The sequence below is a fragment of the Micropterus dolomieu genome, linkage group LG22 (genome assembly GCF_021292245.1).
Source record: "Micropterus dolomieu isolate WLL.071019.BEF.003 ecotype Adirondacks linkage group LG22, ASM2129224v1, whole genome shotgun sequence".
Lineage (NCBI taxonomy): Eukaryota > Metazoa > Chordata > Actinopteri > Centrarchiformes > Centrarchidae > Micropterus > Micropterus dolomieu.
This window is the reverse complement of record NC_060171.1, coordinates 18,266,424-18,286,313: the sequence shown is the minus strand read 5'-3', so window position 1 is coordinate 18,286,313 and position 19,890 is coordinate 18,266,424. Positions and strand designations below refer to the sequence as shown.

The window sequence follows — 19,890 nt, the reverse complement described above, 5'->3', positions numbered from 1 at the left end:
AAGAATACTAATGTCTTCAGTCACCAACAAATGTGGTCTCTTTTAAGTTTGTTAACCTGTAACCACTAAAACAAAACAAAACTAATCTTATAATTAGTGACTATGATATAAATAACCATTTTCTTTTGCCAGAAATAATAGAATTACCCTTTGTTTAACTGTATTGACTTGAACTTAATCTGGCATGTTTTTGTAGATTTTGTCCAGCTGCAGCGTGTTGCAGACATCTAGTGTGTTTCTGCACTGTGCCCACCTGGTCTCTCCTGAGGCGTTCGTGTTGCTGTGTCAGGAGGAGGCGTGTCGCTGTGACAAGCAGGACGGGACTGAAGACTGTTACTGTCCAATCCTGCTGGAGTACGCTCGCACGTGCCATGCCCACGGGATACTTCTTCGTGGCTGGCTGGAGGAGAGCCAGTGCTGTAAGTTTGTCTTTCAGTAAAAAGGTAGTTGCAAGCTATGAAGTTACATTAATAATGTAAATATGTGTTCAGTCCCCAAGTGTCCAATTGGGATGCAGTACAGTGAATGCACCAAGTCCTGTTCTACAACCTGCCATAGTCTCAACATCCAGGAGGTCTGCAAAGAAGAGTGCATGGATGGCTGTACATGCCCTGGTAACCTCCCACTCACTACATCTCCCTCTCTTGTCACTCTGTTACTGAAACTGGTAACATGGTGTGTATTTGTTTTTCAGTGGGTAAGGTTTTAGACGGTAATCGCTGTGTGGAGGTATCTCAGTGTTCCTGTCTGCACATGGGACGACATTTCCCTCCAGGATCCACTATCTCTCAAGACTGCAACACCTGGTGAGAGAGCAACATGCGTGCAGAAACCTGCACTGATGCACTGATAGAGAAATACTGCTATGTAAGAACAACAACGCTTCTTCATCGAATTGTCTCTTTATTGCAGTGTGTGCCGTCACGGTTCCTGGGAGTGCACTAATGAAGGCTGCCCTGGTGAGAGAGATGTACAGTAGTAAAGGCACTGGCATACACATTCTACTGGTACAATAAAGTCCTGGGTTGCTCATTTCTGGCGTTATATGTCTGTGGTCTTTGTGTAGGTGAGTGCTTGGTGGTGGGCCAATCTCACTTCAAGACCTTTGACAACAAGTTCTTCACCTTCACTGGTCACTGTCAATATCTGCTGGCAAGAGACTGCACTGATAGTGGGTTTTCTGTCATTATTGAGAACGTGCAGGTAAAAAAAAATGTGTTTTGTGTTTGGTTCTTCACTTGTACAAATTTTATAAGTATAATTTTTCTCTCATTTTTTTGCCACAAGCTCTGCTTGTCATCTACAGTATTTTGGCTGTTGGTGTTGTGTTTCAGTGTGCAGATGATCAGGATGCTGTGTGCACACGCTCAGTGACGCTCAGCCTGCCCTCTCTGGAGGACATGACAGTGAAGCTGAAGCATGGAGGAGTTGTCTCTGTCAACAGCATGGACATCCAGACCCCAATGCATCATGGTATGCCACTTGGGCAGAATAGTGAATAAGGTCAACATTTCACAGTCCCCCTAATCATATTGCACTGTATATAGTGTTGTACTGATAATAAGGCCATAACAATAAACAATAAAACTACAACAAAAAGAAATGATCTAAACATGAAAATGAATTCATTTGAATATCTTTGTCGACCTGATTTCTTGAGATTGGTCAATTTTGTGATTGTCATCAGCAGAATCACAATAATTTAACTACTGAAAGTATTGCTATTTATTGTTTTAATTGCTTGCATTTTTATATTGAATTCAGCTAATCCGTTCCCTGTGTGTGCACCTCTACAGGCCGTCTGCATATCCAGAGATCTGTTCAGTCTTCTGTACGTGTAAAGTTTGGAGATGACCTTCGTCTGGACTGGGATGGGCGAGGCCGCGTTCTTTTAAGGGTGTGACTATTTTAATGGATAACGGTATTTTTTGAGAATAATGTGAAAAGATCAACAGCTGTACTGAATTCTGTCCACCACCCCAGCTGGGACCACGATGGGCGGGGCAGACTTGTGGTCTCTGTGGTAACTACAATGGTAACCAAGGTGATGACTTCTTGTCTGAATCGGGTCTGATTGAGGCGGCTCCTCAGACGTTTGGCCAATCATGGAGGATCAACGGAGACTGTGAAACCACCCAAAAACACGAGACCGATCCATGTGCCATTAACCCCAAAAGAGGTATACACACCCGTATAGATGAACACATACACACATAAGCACAAAAATGGCCTAAAAAACTAACCTTTAAACCTCCTACCTCTCTTAGTGCATTTTGCAGAAGAGGCATGTTCAGTGATAATGGCAGACATGTTCAGTCCGTGCCACTTTCTGGTGAACCCGGGTCCGTTCCAGCGGTTCTGTCGTTATGATGTGTGCGCATGTGTGGACGGTGAGGAGTGCCTCTGCTCTGCTCTGTCTGCCTACGCAGCTGCCTGCTCCGCCAAAGGAGTGCTGCTCAACTGGAGGTCTCCCTCACTCTGCGGTAACTCTCCCACTGAACTAATAAACAGCTGATCATTCATATCCACACACGCTAGTGAACATGCAAACATTTAAGTTAATTTTTTCAGTAACAAACTGGGTAAGTCATAACTTTACGTAGGTGAATAAGAACAGCAGCACAGTGTAAAAACCTGTATGAATATTTGGATTACATTCAATAAAATTTTACAGATTAAAATATATCTTAGCTTAAGAATAGAATAGATCCCTAACCCTCCCCTGATTTGTTTTTGTCAGAGCTGGGATGCACCGGAGGCCAGGTGTACGAAGCCTGTGGGAGTGTGTGTGACCGGACGTGTCGCGCTCTATCTGGTGCTGAGGCAGGCTGTGAGGCGGAGAGGGTGTGCGAGGAGGGCTGTTTTTGTCCTGCTGGGAAGTACCTGAGCGACTCCGGAGAATGCGTGACAGCTGACTTGTGCACCTGCCTGCATGACGGACAGCTCTACCAGCCTAATGATGTCTACGCAGATCACAACAGCATCTGGTCAGTGACTGTGCATGTGGATATTCTGAAACCATGGTAATTATAATATGCTAATAGACATTGTGTTTCATAGATACATTTTCACTTTCTTGGGTGTTTTTTCTTTGCTTGTGTGTGTAGCTACTGTGAGAATGGCTCCATGCGTTGTAGCTCCCCTGAAAGGAGCGCTTTACTGTCTGACCTCTTCTATGACGATGACCTGGCTCCATCCAGAGGTACAAAATCTCTATTGAATGTCCATGTGTTGCGTGACTTGTATAATCCACTGTCCATATGGTTTCTTTCATTTGACCATTTCTGTTTAACATGAGACTGTGCTACCCTTATATGCAGTGAACAACTGGGTCAGTACAGTATGACTGGTGTGATCACCCTAAAAAGTCTTGTTAGTTTTACTTGGAAATTCAAGTTAAACTGCTTTATTTTCTTTGTGACTGTGGGTTTTGCATTTTAGGAACTGATCACCAGCATCATGTAATTAATTGGTGTTTGTTTATGTGAATGCAGAGCGCCGGTCAGCCCAGTGCCCTCCTCCACTCGTCCGTGCTGAGTGTGATGCAGGAGAAAAAGGCCTGGAGTGTGCCAGAACCTGCCAGAATCTGGATCTCCCCTGTGTCAGCCTCGCCTGCATCCCTGGCTGCCTCTGTCCACCCGGCACAGTAGGTGGTGTGTTATCTTTGTGAGCGTGTGTGTTTGTGTGTGGTGGACCAAAATGCTGGACCCCACAAGTTTAAAGCACTGTTTGAGGGTTAAGACTTGGTCTTAGGGTTAGGGGTAGAATTGGGTTAAGGTTAGGCATGCAGTTGTGATGGTTAAGGTTAGGGTAAGGGGCTAGGAACAAACATGTGTGTGTGTGTGTGTGTGTGTGTGTGTGTGTGTGTGTGTGTGTGTGTGTGTGTGTGTGTGACACAGATAAAGCACCAAACATCTAAAATTGATCATGCTGATTGATTAGCGGATTGATTTCAGGTTCGTCACCGCAGAGACTGCATTGCACCGGAACAGTGTCCCTGTTACCATAACAACAGACCATATGCATCAGGACAGACCATCTCTGTGGACTGCAACACCTGGTAAAAAAATTGTTTGCAGACATGGTTATGAATGGGGAATACCTGCCCTGTGCGTGCTTAACAGCATTTCTCGTTGTGTTTCTCAGTGTGTGTGAGAACAGGAAGTGGCGCTGCACAGAGAAGGTGTGCGATGGTGTGTGCCGCACTGTGGGGGAGGGGCATTACATCAGTTTTGATGGCCTCAAATATTCCTTCCCTGGCCTCTGTCAATATGTCCTGGTCCAGGTAGGACACAAAGAAATCCAAAAACATTTCCAGTGTGGGTTGCACAGTATGCTGGTGTGAAAACATGCAAAAATGGTATATACATTAATTTCATTTAACCTCTGTATCCTCCTCCTGCTTTTGTCTTTTTCTACTTTCACTATTAATAGGATATGTGTAACGGAGAAGATGGTTCATTCAGAGTGCTGGTGGAGAATGAGTCCTGTGGAATTGTGGGACATCGCTGTGCAAAAGCTGTCACGATCTTCTACCGGGGAGGGTTGATTGTAATGCAACATGGAGAGGTAACACACTCACAAACACACATATACTGTGTCAACTCACACAAACACATTAATACTATAAAAAACTACAGTTAATGGACATTAAAGACACCAAAAATACTGGTGCAGTGGTGAAAAAATTGTGAGACATGGAACATAACTTCTTACATTGCAAACAAAGAACTTTGTCCCCTGTCCCAAGCTTGACAAATAAGATATCATATGTAATAATAAAGGTCTTCTTCCCAAAACAAGTTTTTTTTATAATCATACAACCAGAAGGAATCATCAGAAATGAACATTTTACTGAAGTAGTCCTTTAGCCCTTAAATCTTCGTATAATATTTAAGAAAACATTAAATGGACTTTGTTTGCTGTGTGATTTTGGTGAATTGAAGACTAAGTATTTTCTCTACATTAAACCTGTCTATTTCTTGTAATGGGAATTCCATAATTGCATTACTAAACATGGCCATGTAACTTTTGTGGACTTTCTGGGGTCCATTGATCTATAAAAATCCCAAATGCATCCAAGGTTTTTATCTTTCTCTCTCGCAGGTGAAGATGAAGAGGCCGGTGCTACCAGGCTCACAGGTGGAGATTGTGCAGTCTGGTCAGTTTTACACTCTGCTGCTTGGTAAACACATTTCCCTCAGCTGGGACAAGGGAACTCGCCTCCTGGTGCACATCACAGCCACATACAGGGTACTAATGTATTACAGCACTACTTTTGACTGATTGAATCTTGTTTGTTATATTTACATTATTTCATATTAAACATGTCCTTGTTGTTGCATACATTTTATTGTGTGTAGAACCGGGTGTGCGGCCTGTGTGGTAACTTTGATGGGAACGTCAACAACGACTTGATGAGCAGTAACAACCAGCTGGAGGTGGACTTTGCGCACTTTGGGAATTCCTGGAAGGTTATTCCCAGCTGTGCCGATGCCACACAGGTAAATTCTGGTCCTAGATCAAAAACATATTTTCTCTTGCTTTGGTTTTATATTATTTATATCCATTTCTGAGATTTCTGCCCCACCACGATACAACGGAGGTGAATGGAACATTGAAAATGCATTCAATTATTTATTTATTTTCAATAAAGATTTATTAAGACTCTACATAAAGACTGTAACGTGTCTATCCAGACATAGTTTACTCTGGATAATCAACAATCTTCACTGTGAACAGTTTTCATTGGAACTGCTTTCTACCCAAGAAAATTTACACTATTAACCAAAAATTGTACTGTATCCCATGCAAACATTAGAAATGTATGAGATCTGCCTTATAGTATAGAGTTGAGGATCTGCTGTGAAGTTGAGTACAGTCTAGAAAAATGTCAGGCCTAAAACAGATATCATTCAAATTCATTTTTATGTTATTACAATTAGTTTTTGAGGTAAATGTTTTACAAGTACGGGGAATGTGGTTGATAAGTGGCTTGACTGAGGTTTGAGGTTGACCTCTGGTGCCAGTGCTACACTGAGTCTGGCCCTGTGAAAGACAATTTAGGGCCAGCTCTGTTAATATGACTGGCTTCGATGAGGTTATATACAGTAAAGCTGCGTATCGACCAAAGGAACTATACCCCGGAACTAGGAACCTTTGGAGGAACTCACTGCGTTTCCACCAAAGGGACTAGGGTTTAAATTTAGTTCTCAAAAACTCTGCTCTGGGGGTTTCCTAAAGTACCGGTACTTTGGGGGGGTGGGGCTTGCCGTGCAGTAAATTTCTGAATGGACGAGTAGAGGCTACTGGGTTTAAATCGAGCATGTCGGGTGTTTTTTCTAGGACTGCTTCTTTCTTTTCCACCGTTGTTTGCAATCAACAGTCAGATAGCACACACAGACAAGTCTCGCCGATGTCTGTCTGGGATCATATGTCGGCATTAAATGTATTGGTCGGAAATAACAGCCAGCGAGCAGCCGTGTGTTTACAGGGAACAGGTGATGGAGCTAAATACTGGGTCCGAAAGTTGTTTTTTTAAGTTTTCATCTGTCAGAAAGTTTTTACACAGAGCGAAGTCGGTCTCCTCTTCTCCAAAACAAGTGGAACAGCTGATTACAGTAGGTAATAAAGCTTGTTAAACATCATGTTCCTATGACACTCAGGCGTCAGCTGATCTGCAGCTCTTGTCGGCTGAAAAGGTTTTAAGAACCTTCCAAACTGTCACGATTTTACTTTTGTGTTGTTTTCTCTGTGCCTGAGTTCTTTTTAAGAACTTGATGGCTTTATCCAGTTTGGTATTAAATTTGTAACATCTGTATAGTGTGTCTCTTCATTATACTCCCACACAAAAAGCTGTTTTTAATGGTCAAGCAGTTTTTCATCATATTCCAATCAAATCTGATCTGTTCATTTATAAATTTTGCTCATGGATAGTGGTTGCTAAATAATGATGCCTGTGCATCGCTTTGCATGGCGAATCGGCCTACGTCAGCTGGTTAATTTGCCTAATTCTCACAGGTCTTTAGACCACGTTGGAAACGCACATAACAATGGGCTGAAGGAACCCTTAAGTTCCTACTTAAAACTCCCCGGTACTTTTGGTTGAAACGCGGCTTGGGGTTCCATACACCATTTGTTATCAGATGAAGCAGACTACATGTTTACTGTGATGGATTACCTTCCCCAGGCAAGTTTGTGCCAGTTGAGTTTTGTACCATACTGACTTAAAGGTGATATAAAGTTTGTGGTTAATGTTCTGAAAAATCCAAAAACACTACTTTAGTTCCTAAATGACTAACTATTGCATTTCTAGTATAGCGGTTAAACATTCTACAGTACATTAGCAAAGAGCCGTCACTGTCACGCTAGTAATAATAATAATAATAATAATAATAATCTTTATTTATAGAGCACTTTTCAAAAACCAGTTACAAAGTGCTTTCACAAGTGTAAAAACAATAAAACACATAAAAACAATTACATGCTAAAAACAAGAAAACACTTGTAAGAATAAAATACACGTTTAAAATAAATATAAAATATATAAAAAAATAAAAAAAATAAAAATAGAATCAAATATAATCGGGAAAGGCTCTCATATAAAAGTATGTTTTAAGAAGGGACTTAAAATAGTTCACTGACTCAGCCGACCTGATTTCCTCGGGGAGGCTGTTCCAGAGCCTCGGGGCCCTGACAGCAAACGCTCTGTCCCCTTTAGTTTTCAGTCGAGACTCTGGAACAGACAGCAGACCTCTGCCCGAGGATCTCAAGGTACGTGCTGGTGTGTATGGGACTAAAAGGTCAGAAATATAACAAGGTGAGAGGCCATGAAGAGCTTTAAAAGTGATCAATAAAATTTTAAAGTCTATTCTAAAACATACTGGGAGCCAGTGTAATGAAGCTCAAACAGGGGTAATGTGGTCATATTTTTTAGTTCTGGTTAAAAGCCTGGCTGCTGAGTTCTGGACAGTCTGGAGTCGATCAATAGAATTTTTGCTTCAATCAATTTTTGGGTTAAACAAGTGAAAAGGCTGTTGCAATAATCCAGGGATGATGAGATGAAGGCATAAAATGGTTTCAGTGTCCTTAAAAGTTAACATAGATCGTATTTTAGATATATTTCTAAGCTAGTAAAAACATGATTGCACAAGCTTTGTGGTGTGTTGCTCAAAATTTAAATTACTATCAAACCAGACATCAAGGTTCTTTGCAACAGGCTTAACATGATTCACTAGGGAACTAACAGATGGCAGTATTTGCTTTGCCATCTGCTGGGACCCAATTACTAGGATCTCAGTTTTGCATGAGTTCAGCTGGAGGAAATTATTTGACATCCAATTTTTGACTTCACAGAGGCAGTTGGTAAGTGAACTCAGCATGCCAGGGTCTGTGGATCTGACCGGCAAATACATCTGTGTGTCATCAGCGTAAATATGAAAAGAAACACCATGTCTCTGAATAATGTGTCCAAGGGGAAGCAGATACAAGGAAAACAAAATGGGTCCTAAGACCGACCCCTGAGGCACACCATATTTAAATGGACAGAATGAAGAGACATAGTTGTTCACAGACACACAGAACTTCCTATTTGACAGGTAGGATGAAAACCATTCTAAGGCGGTTCCAGAGATCCCCACCCAGTGCCTCAGTCTGTCTAACATGATGTTGTGATCAATCTGTCTGTTTGTGTTCCTCTGTATGTATAGGTACCTACTCCTTGCGGCGACAACATTGTCAAGTTGGTTACAGTGGAGCAGTCCTGTCGTGTGATCACTGGTCCTCTCTTTAAAGAATGCAACAGCCAGGTGAGTGTAATTACAGACACACTAGATAGACCTTGACACCACATTCATTGATAAGTTCATGCACTTGGTTCTCTCTTGACCTGTTCCTGTGTGTCTTTAGGTGGATGCAGAGCCATATGTAGATATGTGTGTGGAGGCAGCATGCTCTTGTGCATCAGTGGGCGACTGTGCATGTTTCTGTGATGTCATCTCGGCCTATGCTCAGGCCTGTTCAGAGAGGGGTGTATCCATCAGCTGGAGGTCCAACGACCTTTGCCGTGAGTGTGAAGAATTTATGCATGATCCACGCAGACTTTTTATCATTTTCATCATGTTATTTTCTGGATGATATAGACACACACACAGACAGACAATATCTCTCAATATGTAATATTTATAAGTAAAGAATTCTGTTTGAAGCATATGCCATCTCCTGTGCAGCTCTATTCTTTTATATATATATATATATATATATATATATAAAATTTTCCTTTTTATGAGCGTCTGTTAGGGTTGTTTTTTAAACTGAGATAAGGACTTCATCTATACTCTGATATCAGATTTGATGTTGTGGAAAAACTAGTTGAAACTTTATTGAACTTTATTATGCAAGTTGCAGATCATGTATATAGTTAGGATTGGTCAGACGCATAGGCCATATGTACACTTTTGTTGAACTCTTGTTTCCTTAGCCATGAGCTGTGAGGAGCTGAACCCTAAGAGCCCAGGTGTAGGGGAGGAGTTATGTCAGTGGAGGTACAATACTTGTGGCCCTGCTTGTCCGATCACCTGCCAGCACCCAGATCCCCTCCATTGCTCACTCACATGTGTGGAAGGTTGCCATGCCAACTGCCCCCCAGGTGCCAAAAACACTCTCCGGACATACATTCTTGTATAAACATACAGACAGTGCGTGGGAGTTGAACTTTACCCTTATTTTTCCTCAGGCCAACTACTGGATGAGGTGGCCATGCGTTGTGTAGATCCCTCTCAGTGTAAGGTGTGTATCCATGAGGGTCAGAGAATCTCCCATGGCAACAAGGTCATCCTGAACCACGATGACCCCGACCACTGCAAGATATGGTACTACTCTGTCAAAACACTAAGCTGCAAGGCTGGATATTTTGGATTTGTAATTAATGCTTTGCACTCTTTTAAGATGCTTTGATTTTACTTTTCTGAAGTCACTGTGACAGCAACACCCTGAGCTGTGAAGTTTGCTCCGCCTCCACCATGTTCACCACTCCAACACCAACACCCGCCTATGCCACCTCCACAACCCAACCCTTCACCACCTTGATGCCTGAGGGCACGTGTGACCGTGCCATGGATCTGGCATTCCTTTTGGATGGTTCAGAGGCCCTAAGCGAAGACGAATTTCAGGCAACCAAAGAGTTTATACTGGGAGTGGTTGAACGATTCCGCATGGGCTCAGCTCACACTCGAGCCACAGTGCTGCTTTACCACTCTGGAGTCAAAACATATGATCTACAGGTAGATAAACATATATTGTGCATGTGTGACACAGCAAAGTGTGTAGAAATATGCAGTGCTGCATTAAGCTTTCTATGGAAATTACTCTGAATGTCAGAGTAAAGATCTACATCTGGTTGCTTGATCTTTGCATTTTTCTCACTCATTCATGCCTGTAGGTTCAGAAGTGGATGTTTAAGAAGACCGTGCATGAGCTGCATTACACAGGAGGAGATGCAGCCTTCTTGGATGAGGCTGTCAAGTATCTGGTTATCAACATCTATGACAAGAACAAGCGTGAGCACGCTGGCCGTGTTGCCATCATCTTGACCGCTAGTGCCAACCCTCGCCCCGTCCGTGCCATCACCAAGATGCTCCGCAGGAAAGCTATCACCACCCTGACAGTGGCATTAGGTCCTGGGGTGAACATGGGGCAGATCAATGACATCACCAAGGCCAACCCTGAAAACAGGGCCTATGTGCTTAGCAGCACAGGTGAGCTGCCTGATCGCCTGTTAGACCTGACAGATTACCTCTGCACTTTGGGGATGGAGCCTGAGGTCGCTAAACCTCCAACGCCGAAGTCCACTCCAGGTAAGGCTCGCCAGGGCATGACCACCACAACCCCGGTTCCTCGTCTGGACCCCAACCCCGCACAACACCTCTCCAAAACACCTACATCCACCAAACCCTCTGGTCTGTCTCCCATCACTACATCGTCATCTCCCGTCTCTCCAGCTAAAGATGTGACATTCATCCTGGAAGGCTCAGATTCAGTTGGCGAGGTCAACTTTAACAAGTCGCTCCTATTCCTGGAGGAAGTTATCTCACAGCTCACAAAGGAGGAGGAGTTAATTCGCATCACTGTGATCCAGTACTCAGTAACGGTCACAGTGGAGATCAGTCAGTGGGAGGTGAGGCAGCAGAGGACTCTGCTGCTGCAAAGACTAAGGGAGATTCAGTGGAGGGGTGGAAATAAGACAAACACAGGCGCCGCTGTCACTACGACTTTTCAAGAAATGGCTACAGTCCAATCTACACATGGCCCCACTCCTCCTCAGCTGGTCTTCCTTGTGACAGAAAACCCGCCTACTGACACAGTGACACGCCCGCCATCTATGAGCACTCAAACGCATGTGTATTCCATTGGCGTTGGACCAAAAGTACATGAGGTTGACTTGCTACCATTCAGCTACCCTCAACGCCCACTGATGGTTGATGATTACAACCGCCTGACAACCCTGGTCCACCGTGTAGTCAATATAACACGCACCACAGTCAGGCCCCGCTCTCCTACACTGCCACCCCTGGTCGTCCCAACGCTGTCCAGCCTGCCACCCTCAGGTAGAGAAGACACACTCATTTTAATCATTTAATCCACAATTAGTCCTTAGCCTGTATTCATTCGTGATCATATCTTTGCACAGTGCCATGTAAGAAGCCTGTGGATGTGATGTTCCTGTTGAAGGCTGGAGGGCAGATTGAGGACATGAAGACATTTGTCAAAGCCTTCATCAATAATGCTGACATAGGTAGGTGAGACCCAGCCCCTAAATACCCTTCTAGCTACATTTTGAATGTAATTTGCACTGCAATTCACTGATGTGTAGTATTTGTATTAGTTCAACCTGTTTTCAATGAGTCTGTCTGAGATTTCTAAATCTTGAGCACAGGTTTTCTTTTTTTTTTAAAAAGTAAGAGACGGATACGCCTTGGGAAAACAATTCTCTATTTAAATTTAAATAATTTAGAGCTGTGATTTTTGCTATAAAAATATAAAAAATTTGTCCGAACTTTAGAAGTATTAAAGATGGTAAAGTGTATGCCTTAAGGGTCAAACATTTTTAGCATATTTAAGTTTAAGAACACTCTCATGTACATTTATACTACTAATGCTTATTAAAGTAACCAGATTGTGGATCTCCTTCCCTGCATTCCTACAGTGATTTAACTCCTTGTTTATGTGTGCAGGGCTGAATGGCACTCAGGTGAGTGTGCTTCAATATGGCGACACTAACACAGCAGAGATCACCTGGAAGGATGAACAGAGAAAATCCCACCTCCTGAGCCTGACAGAAAGCATGCCAAGCAGGACCACCGCTGCCCCTGCGCTAGGTAGTGGACACTGTGCGCAAACACATAAAGCAGACACACACTGACACACACACACACACACTCACTGTTCTATCCGTCTGCAGGTTCTGCGCTGCGATTCGCTGTGCAGACAGCCATCTCGCCAGTCAGTGGTGGAAGAGTCGGTGTAGCTAAGGCTGTGGTGATGCTGGTGACGGACAAATCAGCAGATGATATCAAGGTGGCAGCTAACGAGGCACTGGCAGCAGGTAATTAAGTCACCACTTACATGATTAACATTGGGAAACCTCAGTTCAAAATTTAGTTAGTATGTTTCCATCCTCCATCTTCCTTTCTCACAAATGGGGTGTAGTTTTACTGATAAGAATCTCCTCCCTCAGGTGTATCAGTGTTCCCCATTGGGGTAGGACCAGATTATGACAAGGGTGAGCTCAGTGTGCTTGGTCACCATGGCAATGAAGACAACTCTCTGCACTTGCACAGCATGGATCAACTGCTGATGTTGCTTACCCTGGACCATGGTTACGCAGAGAGAATCTGCAGAGGTGCTTACAGACACACACACATACAGTAAAATGATTAATGCTAAAAAATAAATCTGTTCTTTAGAAGTTTTTAAATAATGTATTACCATGATGGTGCTAATAAATCATAATGATGATATTGATTATTCGCTTTGCAGCTGGTCCACCAGGACTTTGTGTTGATGATAATGGAAATGAAAGAAAGGTGGGTAATATCTGCCGAGGTTTTACATAAGTTACAGCACGACAGCGACCTTTTCCAGCCATTACAGCAATACTTGTAATGAGTTGTGCCTCTCTTTGTTAATGTGTTTCAGCCTGGTGAGTCATGGCTGCTGGAAGACGGCTGCCACTTTCTCCTGTGCCACCCCAGTGGGGCAGTGATGGTACAGAACCACAAAGTCAACTGTGACAAACTGGAGCCTCCGGCCTGCAGAAACAACATGCTACCTGTCAGAGTCCAGGAGACCTGTGGCTGCCATTGGGAATGCCCTTGTATGTACATCCAAAGGATGAATCAGCTTCTGAAGTTTCCAGCATCATATTTAACCCGTCTATATTAAGTGCACATCATTTCCCACTTGGGCTGTTAACAATGAATGCTGGAGGCTTGCATTCCAGTCTATTTATACTGGCTTTTAACAGATCACATGTTTCTGGCTCCTGTACAAAAACTCTCGTCCTTCTGTTGACAGGCATGTGTATGGGCAGCTCCACCAATCATGTCGTGAGGTTTGACGGCTTGGCACTTAGGCTGGATGGAGATGGTTTGTGCTCCTACACACTTCTCACTGTCAGCAGAGGTAACAGTGAAGGGTCAGAGGTCAAACTCCACAGTGGACCTTGTCAGGACTCAGCGAATTACAACCAGGTCTGCATGAAAGCCATGGAGGTCATCCACGGAACACATAGACTGCTGCTGAAGGATGACGTAACGGTAAGTTACGTATGTTTATGGTCAAGAAACCTGTACTGACACTGAAACTGATCATTATATGTGAGTTAATAAATGGTTATTAACTGTGTGTTTGTTTGAGCAGGCAGTGATCGATCAGGAAGAACTTGCACTGCCGTGGCGGCACGCTGGCCTAGAGTTGGTGCGTTATGGAGGAGTGATGCTGCAGCTTAAGTCAGACCACGGCTACGTCCTGACTTTCACCCCTCAGAGCAATGAGTTTACCATCACACTGCTCAGCTCCTCCCCAACTGGCCACACTGCTGGACTCTGTGGTAACATAAACACAGATCCATTTATTCAAAACTGTTTAATAAGTCATTCCTGTTCACATCTCTTTATGTGCTTCTATTGCAGCATTAACACTTTGAGCTCTGTTCTATCTCTGTATCTTTCGTCCAGGTGCCTGTGGGGAGGACAAGTCTAACGTCCTTTCCCTCCGTAATGGCAGCTCGACCACTGACCAGCCGGCCTTCATCTCAGACTGGACTGTGGCTGTAGATGACGGTGTGTGTCTGCCAAAGCGGAGGGCAGTGTGTGTGTCTGGAGCAGCGATGGGATGTCAGGCTCTACGATCTGAGGTGTTTGAGCCGTGCCACGCGCACATTCCTGTCCAGGTGTTCCTTGTCAAGTGTGAGGAGCAGTCATGTGAGGAGTCAGACGTGTGCGAGCTCATTTCCACTTACGCACGCCTCTGTAGACAGAGAGGCGTGTGCGTGGACTGGAGGAGCCCCCACCTCTGCCGTAAGTCAGTTTTTCATGCGTGGGTGTTTATGTTTCAGTTACCTTGCTGCAGTGGACACATTTTAACACCCAGCCTGACCCCAAACATAAACTTTAGCTTGATCTGTGTGTTGCAGCATTACGGTGCCCCAGCTCCATGGAGTATGATGCATGTCGGACAGGGTGTGTAGAGGACTGTGGTAGCATACAGACGTTGCCAGGCGACTGGTCGGTTGCCAGGGGTAACGAGTCATCCTGTATGGACACACCTACTGAGGGCTGTTTCTGTACTGGAGGGATGGTTTTGCATCAGGGGCAGTGTGTATCACCGGAAGCATGCAGCCAGTGTGTTGACCACCATGGACATGCATATACGGTGAGACAAATATGGCTGAATGTGTGAGGGAATGATGCAAAACCTAAATCAACTACCTTAAATACAGAAACACATGCTAATAGATTTAGATGGGGAAACCACTGAAGTGTTCACCATTTAAGTGTGCTGTGAGCTCCCTCTAGTGTTGATTTATAATATAACCAAAAACTGTGCTCAAAATGAACTTTGATTTGTTTGTACAGTATATGCAGAGTTGGGTACCAGATGAGAACCCATGTTTGATTTGCATGTGTCTGGACCAACAACACATCAACTGCACTGCCCGACCCTGCAATGACATCAAAGGCAAGCACCCCTTCTGTTACTGCTTCGTGCGCACACAGTAGTATCTGGTTTTTTTCTGGTTTTGCTAAAGCTTAAAAATAATACCAGTGTTGCATTGTGGACTCAGCTGTAACAATTAAACAATGAATCATCTATTTGTGTGTGTAGCTCCAGTCTGTGGACCCTGTGAGATCCTGAAAGAGAAGAGAAAGTCTAAATGCTGCCCAGAGTATGAGTGTGGTATGTAAAAAAACAAACAAACTGTGCCATCATTACAATGTTTCTATTTTCACCAATATTACAGTAGCCTCTCCAAAAGTTAGAAGAACTGACTGGTTAGTGTTCAATATAAGCCTTGTATGGGGGAAACTTATATGTGAAACTAAGTATAAATCCTGACAAAAAAACTCTCCTGCCTTTATGTTGAAAAAGTATTTTAGCTAATTAGAGCTCTACATAAGGAGATTTAAAAAGTTAATTTGGATAAACATTTTTCAGTGCTCGGTATTAATCAGGCACTTGCATCACAGAGTGTATCTCTTGTCCAACTACAACAGACTGTGTCTCCCTCTGTGACTTTTTTAAGTGTGTGATCTGGTGACTTGTGACCTGCCTGAAGTGCCTCGCTGTGAGGATGGTCAGACTGTTGTTCTGAAAAACCCCGGAGAATGTCAGCCTATATACGAATGTGGTAGGCTATTTACACAGGCTCTGCTTTGCTCTGCACACACACACACACACACACACACACACACAGACAGACAGACATGAAACAGTGCACATATCCATCTCTTTTTACATGTTTCTCTTCATCTCTTTTCCCTCTCAGTCTGCAAAAGGGAAGAGTGCCCACTTCAAGCCCCCCCCACTTGTCCCGCACATCGCCAACTGTCTGTGAAAAAAACTACGTGCTGTGACGTGTTTGAATGTGGGTGCAACTGCCAGAACTCCACCCACGCCTGCCCTGCCGGATTCGTCACATCCTCCTCTACCAACGACTGTGGTTGCACAGAAACCAACTGCCTGCCGGACAAGGCGAGTATGTGTTTGGATGCATCCGTTTCAGTTTTTTTGCTGTCCTGTTTTATTTTACTGTGTTTGTGTCTCTCCAGGTGTGTGTGGTTGGTGCCTTGGTTCACCCTGTAGGGAGTGAATGGGAGGAAGGGTGCGAGAAGTGCACTTGCACCCAGCTACAGGACAAAGGCACATTGCTGCACATTGCTCAGTGTACCCCGCCTGTGTGTGATCGAACCTGCCCTCGGGTGAGACACACAGACACACACCAAACATACACATTTGCATTATGGGTCTATAACCATTAATTCTTATATTTCAGGGCTCCACATACACTCCATCAACAGGAGAGTGCTGTGGGAAATGCACACCAACCAGCTGTGTGGAGCCAGAGGGAGAGATGCGAGGGGACACACTGACTGGAGGAACCCTCAGAAATGTATGTGTGTAGAGAAATAGTACATGTCTAATATAGGCAAACAAACAATTCTTAGTTATTATTCTATTCCTGTAATTGTCAATAGCGGACTAGGTGGCAAACTCCACCTATCTGGTACAAGTTATGGCAAATGTCTTTTTGTCACTTTGCTCAGGCAAAATATTTTTGGCTATATGTGGAGACAAAAGATAAATGTATATTGATGATGGGGCTGTTTTCTTTCTTAGGTGATTTTTAATTTCATCTGTTTGTTTACAGGTGGGAGATGTATGGCAGTCTCCACGTGAAAAGTGTGTGTTACATCAGTGTGTGAAAGTGAAAGACGAGGTGTTTATCTCTGCAACAAACATCAGCTGCCCTGCTATAAACACCCCGTCCTGCCCACTGGGCACCGAGTTACGCTGCAACACCCAGGATTGCTGTCCCCACTGCCACTGCGGTAAACACATGCATATGCAATTACACTCATAAGAAGACATGCCTGAATCATCAAGCTTTCACTCCACTAAGTTAGTTTAGTTATATCATACACAAACAGTATATACCAAGTTGCAGTTGCAGTGTCTGTCCAGCAGATGACTCTCATATTGGTGTCATCCCAGAGCCAGTTATCTCGGCCTGACCTTACAAAGCCTGGTGTTTAATATATTGTTTAATGGCTGGCAATACACTTCTTTGTGTTTTTCTCTATAAAGCTCCTATGGATGCATGTGTCCTCAACCACACTGTGATAGAGGTAAGTCATGCAGAAAAGCAGGACTCTTCTTTCAAATTAGAACATTTTGAGTTTCACTGCTCCATCGTGATCTGTGTGCGTTTGTGCAGGCAGGGGAGACGAGGTTGATGGATTTGTGTACACACTGTGAGTGTATGGTGGAGGATGGTGCTGTGAGGAAATACAGACTGTCCTGCAAGAGAATCAGCTGTCCCACTTGCCCCATGGTAACAATCATCCTATGAATATTTTTTTATTATCATCAATATCATTTGTCATCATCATGACTAACCAGTAAATTCAAACATCCATCATTTTCATCAAAGATTCTCTAATCCACTGACCACATTCCCTCCCTGCTCATCATTAAATTTGGCCACATTGATTCTGTCCATTTAAAAAGGTAAGAAGTGAATTATTTATTTGTACAAATGGTCAAGGCAAATGTAGTCTTTGTGTTTCCGGTATTGTCCTCTTGATGTCTTCCTATATGAAGTAACATGCAATACTAACCACAATGTTTTCAGGGATACACTCTGCAGAAGCAGGAAGATGCTTGCTGTGGTCATTGTGTTCCCACTGCCTGCTTCATGCAAAGGCCAGATGGAAAACTGATCAATCTACAGGTAGGTGCTTTGCAGAAAAGATGATGCCTTGCTCATAAAACCTCACACACACAGAATGCAGACACACTGTAGTACTCATTCAAGAAAACTTCATCATGATGGTGATGTTGATTTCTATAGATATACTTTACACACTATACTATCATATGCTATGCTATACTTTACAATAACATATTATATGCTTTAATACACTGTACTTACAATTCTATACCACACTATATTACACTATACTATATATATGTGTATGTGTATATATATATATATATATGTGTGTGTGTGTGTGTGTGTTTTATACTATACTATACCAAACTAAAATAAACTTTACTGTACCACACTGTAGTATTGTATACTTTACTATACCATACTCTACACTGTACAATACTATCCTATGCTAGACTTTACTATGATGAACGATATTTTATTATTCTATACTATACTATGCTATAGTATATTATACTATTCTATACTATATTACCCTACTATATTATACCATACTGTGTGCATGAATTATACTAGACTGTGCTATATTATACTATACTTTACTATATAGTACTATAGTGTGCTTTACTATACTACATTATGCTATCCCACACTATACGATACTCAATAGGGTTCTTTTGCCAAAATTAAGAAACAGACATGGCTTGATAAAGTTTGTCTGTATTTAATTTAATATTATATTTTAATACATATTATATATTATAATTATATATAAATTTTATATTTAATATTTTGTCTTCATTGGTACACTGTAGTACAATTAAAAAAAGAGAGAATAGCTTTTCAGCAACAGGGAAGGACAAAAATACTGTATGTGTGCTTCACTCCCTCTAGGTGAATACCACTAGCAAGGACGGTTGCAACCTTTATACCTGTAGTGTAAACAGTAAAGGAGATCTTATCCTGCAGACCAAAGTGACCACGTGCCCTCCTTTTAACCGCCAAGCTTGCCTGGACCAGGGGGTACGACCGCTATACAAACTGCCCTCTAGCCATCTTACAGTATTCCCACACCTACACCTCTGAATATGCCACAAATTTTTTTAAATGTTTCTCTCCTGTTTGTTTTCAGGGGAAAGTCAGCCAGATTGGAACAACCTGCTGTGAGCTGTGTAAGTGGGGCTGTTTCCTCTGCAAGACTGGCACACTATTTAGAAAAATCTGGATGCTGTGATTTTAATAAAAGTGCATGCATGTGTGAAGGTACGGAGCCAGAGTGTCGAAGGACAGTGGGAATGCTTAACTACATCAAAGTGGATGATTGCCAATCAGAGCAGCAGATAGAATTGCACTACTGTGAGGTAAGAGACCACACACACACACACACACACACAATTTAAGGATGATTAATCCCCCCCCCCCCGGATTAGCCTACAAAGTTCAATGAAATCATAACACTGTCCCTCACCATCCCACCCTTTCTGTCTCTCCCTGTGGTGCTGTCCATCCGTTCGTCTGTCTGTCTGTCAGGGCAAATGTCGCAGTAAGTCCATGTACTCTCTGGAGAGGGCCGCTGTGGAGCAGGAGTGTGTGTGCTGTGCTGCTGTGGAGACGGAGCCTCTCAGTGTTCCTGTCCTGTGTTCCAACGGCACTCGTAGCCACCACACCGTCCTGTCTGTCACTGCATGCGACTGTCTGTCCAAACACTGCACTTAGTGATAGAAAAGAGAGAGAGAGAGAGAGAGCGAAAGAGAGAAATTGATATGTATGTATTCAAGTAAAATGTACTCATAGAAAATAACTACACAAATAACAATAAAACAAACCTTTCTGTAAGCACTAATTTTTGGTCTGTGTTTTATTGAATATTCTTATTGAAATGTATGGGTTTGTTCGCACTAATGTTTATTTTTTAGATATTTCAGTCTTTTAAAAGTGAT

At 43.0% G+C, this 19,890-nt stretch overlaps 1 protein-coding gene across 1 annotated transcript in view; it reads left to right on the top strand.

Annotated features, from left to right (window-relative positions):
* Positions 1–19,793, top strand: part of vwf (von Willebrand factor) — a 29,624-nt gene extending 9,831 nt beyond the window's left edge. Inside the window, exons 14-54 of the mRNA XM_046037478.1 lie at positions 1,797–1,897; positions 1,984–2,179; positions 2,268–2,483; positions 2,741–2,987; positions 3,108–3,202; positions 3,495–3,646; positions 3,957–4,060; positions 4,147–4,285; positions 4,435–4,569; positions 5,107–5,253; positions 5,364–5,504; positions 8,709–8,807; positions 8,908–9,064; positions 9,479–9,646; positions 9,734–9,869; positions 9,971–10,280; positions 10,439–11,603; positions 11,687–11,791; positions 12,231–12,374; positions 12,458–12,601; positions 12,734–12,898; positions 13,036–13,082; positions 13,195–13,372; positions 13,573–13,814; positions 13,918–14,107; positions 14,235–14,576; positions 14,693–14,931; positions 15,135–15,237; positions 15,385–15,456; positions 15,803–15,907; positions 16,046–16,251; positions 16,329–16,478; positions 16,553–16,669; positions 16,928–17,108; positions 17,365–17,405; positions 17,495–17,611; positions 17,912–18,010; positions 18,845–18,973; positions 19,083–19,122; positions 19,214–19,311; positions 19,481–19,793. Coding sequence (XP_045893434.1) covers positions 1,797–1,897; positions 1,984–2,179; positions 2,268–2,483; positions 2,741–2,987; positions 3,108–3,202; positions 3,495–3,646; positions 3,957–4,060; positions 4,147–4,285; positions 4,435–4,569; positions 5,107–5,253; positions 5,364–5,504; positions 8,709–8,807; positions 8,908–9,064; positions 9,479–9,646; positions 9,734–9,869; positions 9,971–10,280; positions 10,439–11,603; positions 11,687–11,791; positions 12,231–12,374; positions 12,458–12,601; positions 12,734–12,898; positions 13,036–13,082; positions 13,195–13,372; positions 13,573–13,814; positions 13,918–14,107; positions 14,235–14,576; positions 14,693–14,931; positions 15,135–15,237; positions 15,385–15,456; positions 15,803–15,907; positions 16,046–16,251; positions 16,329–16,478; positions 16,553–16,669; positions 16,928–17,108; positions 17,365–17,405; positions 17,495–17,611; positions 17,912–18,010; positions 18,845–18,973; positions 19,083–19,122; positions 19,214–19,311; positions 19,481–19,666 — 7,148 coding nt within the window. The 3' untranslated portion in view covers positions 19,667–19,793. The remainder of the gene's footprint in view (positions 1–1,796; positions 1,898–1,983; positions 2,180–2,267; positions 2,484–2,740; positions 2,988–3,107; positions 3,203–3,494; positions 3,647–3,956; positions 4,061–4,146; positions 4,286–4,434; positions 4,570–5,106; positions 5,254–5,363; positions 5,505–8,708; positions 8,808–8,907; positions 9,065–9,478; positions 9,647–9,733; positions 9,870–9,970; positions 10,281–10,438; positions 11,604–11,686; positions 11,792–12,230; positions 12,375–12,457; positions 12,602–12,733; positions 12,899–13,035; positions 13,083–13,194; positions 13,373–13,572; positions 13,815–13,917; positions 14,108–14,234; positions 14,577–14,692; positions 14,932–15,134; positions 15,238–15,384; positions 15,457–15,802; positions 15,908–16,045; positions 16,252–16,328; positions 16,479–16,552; positions 16,670–16,927; positions 17,109–17,364; positions 17,406–17,494; positions 17,612–17,911; positions 18,011–18,844; positions 18,974–19,082; positions 19,123–19,213; positions 19,312–19,480) is intronic.
* Positions 19,794–19,890: the final 97 nt, after the last annotated feature.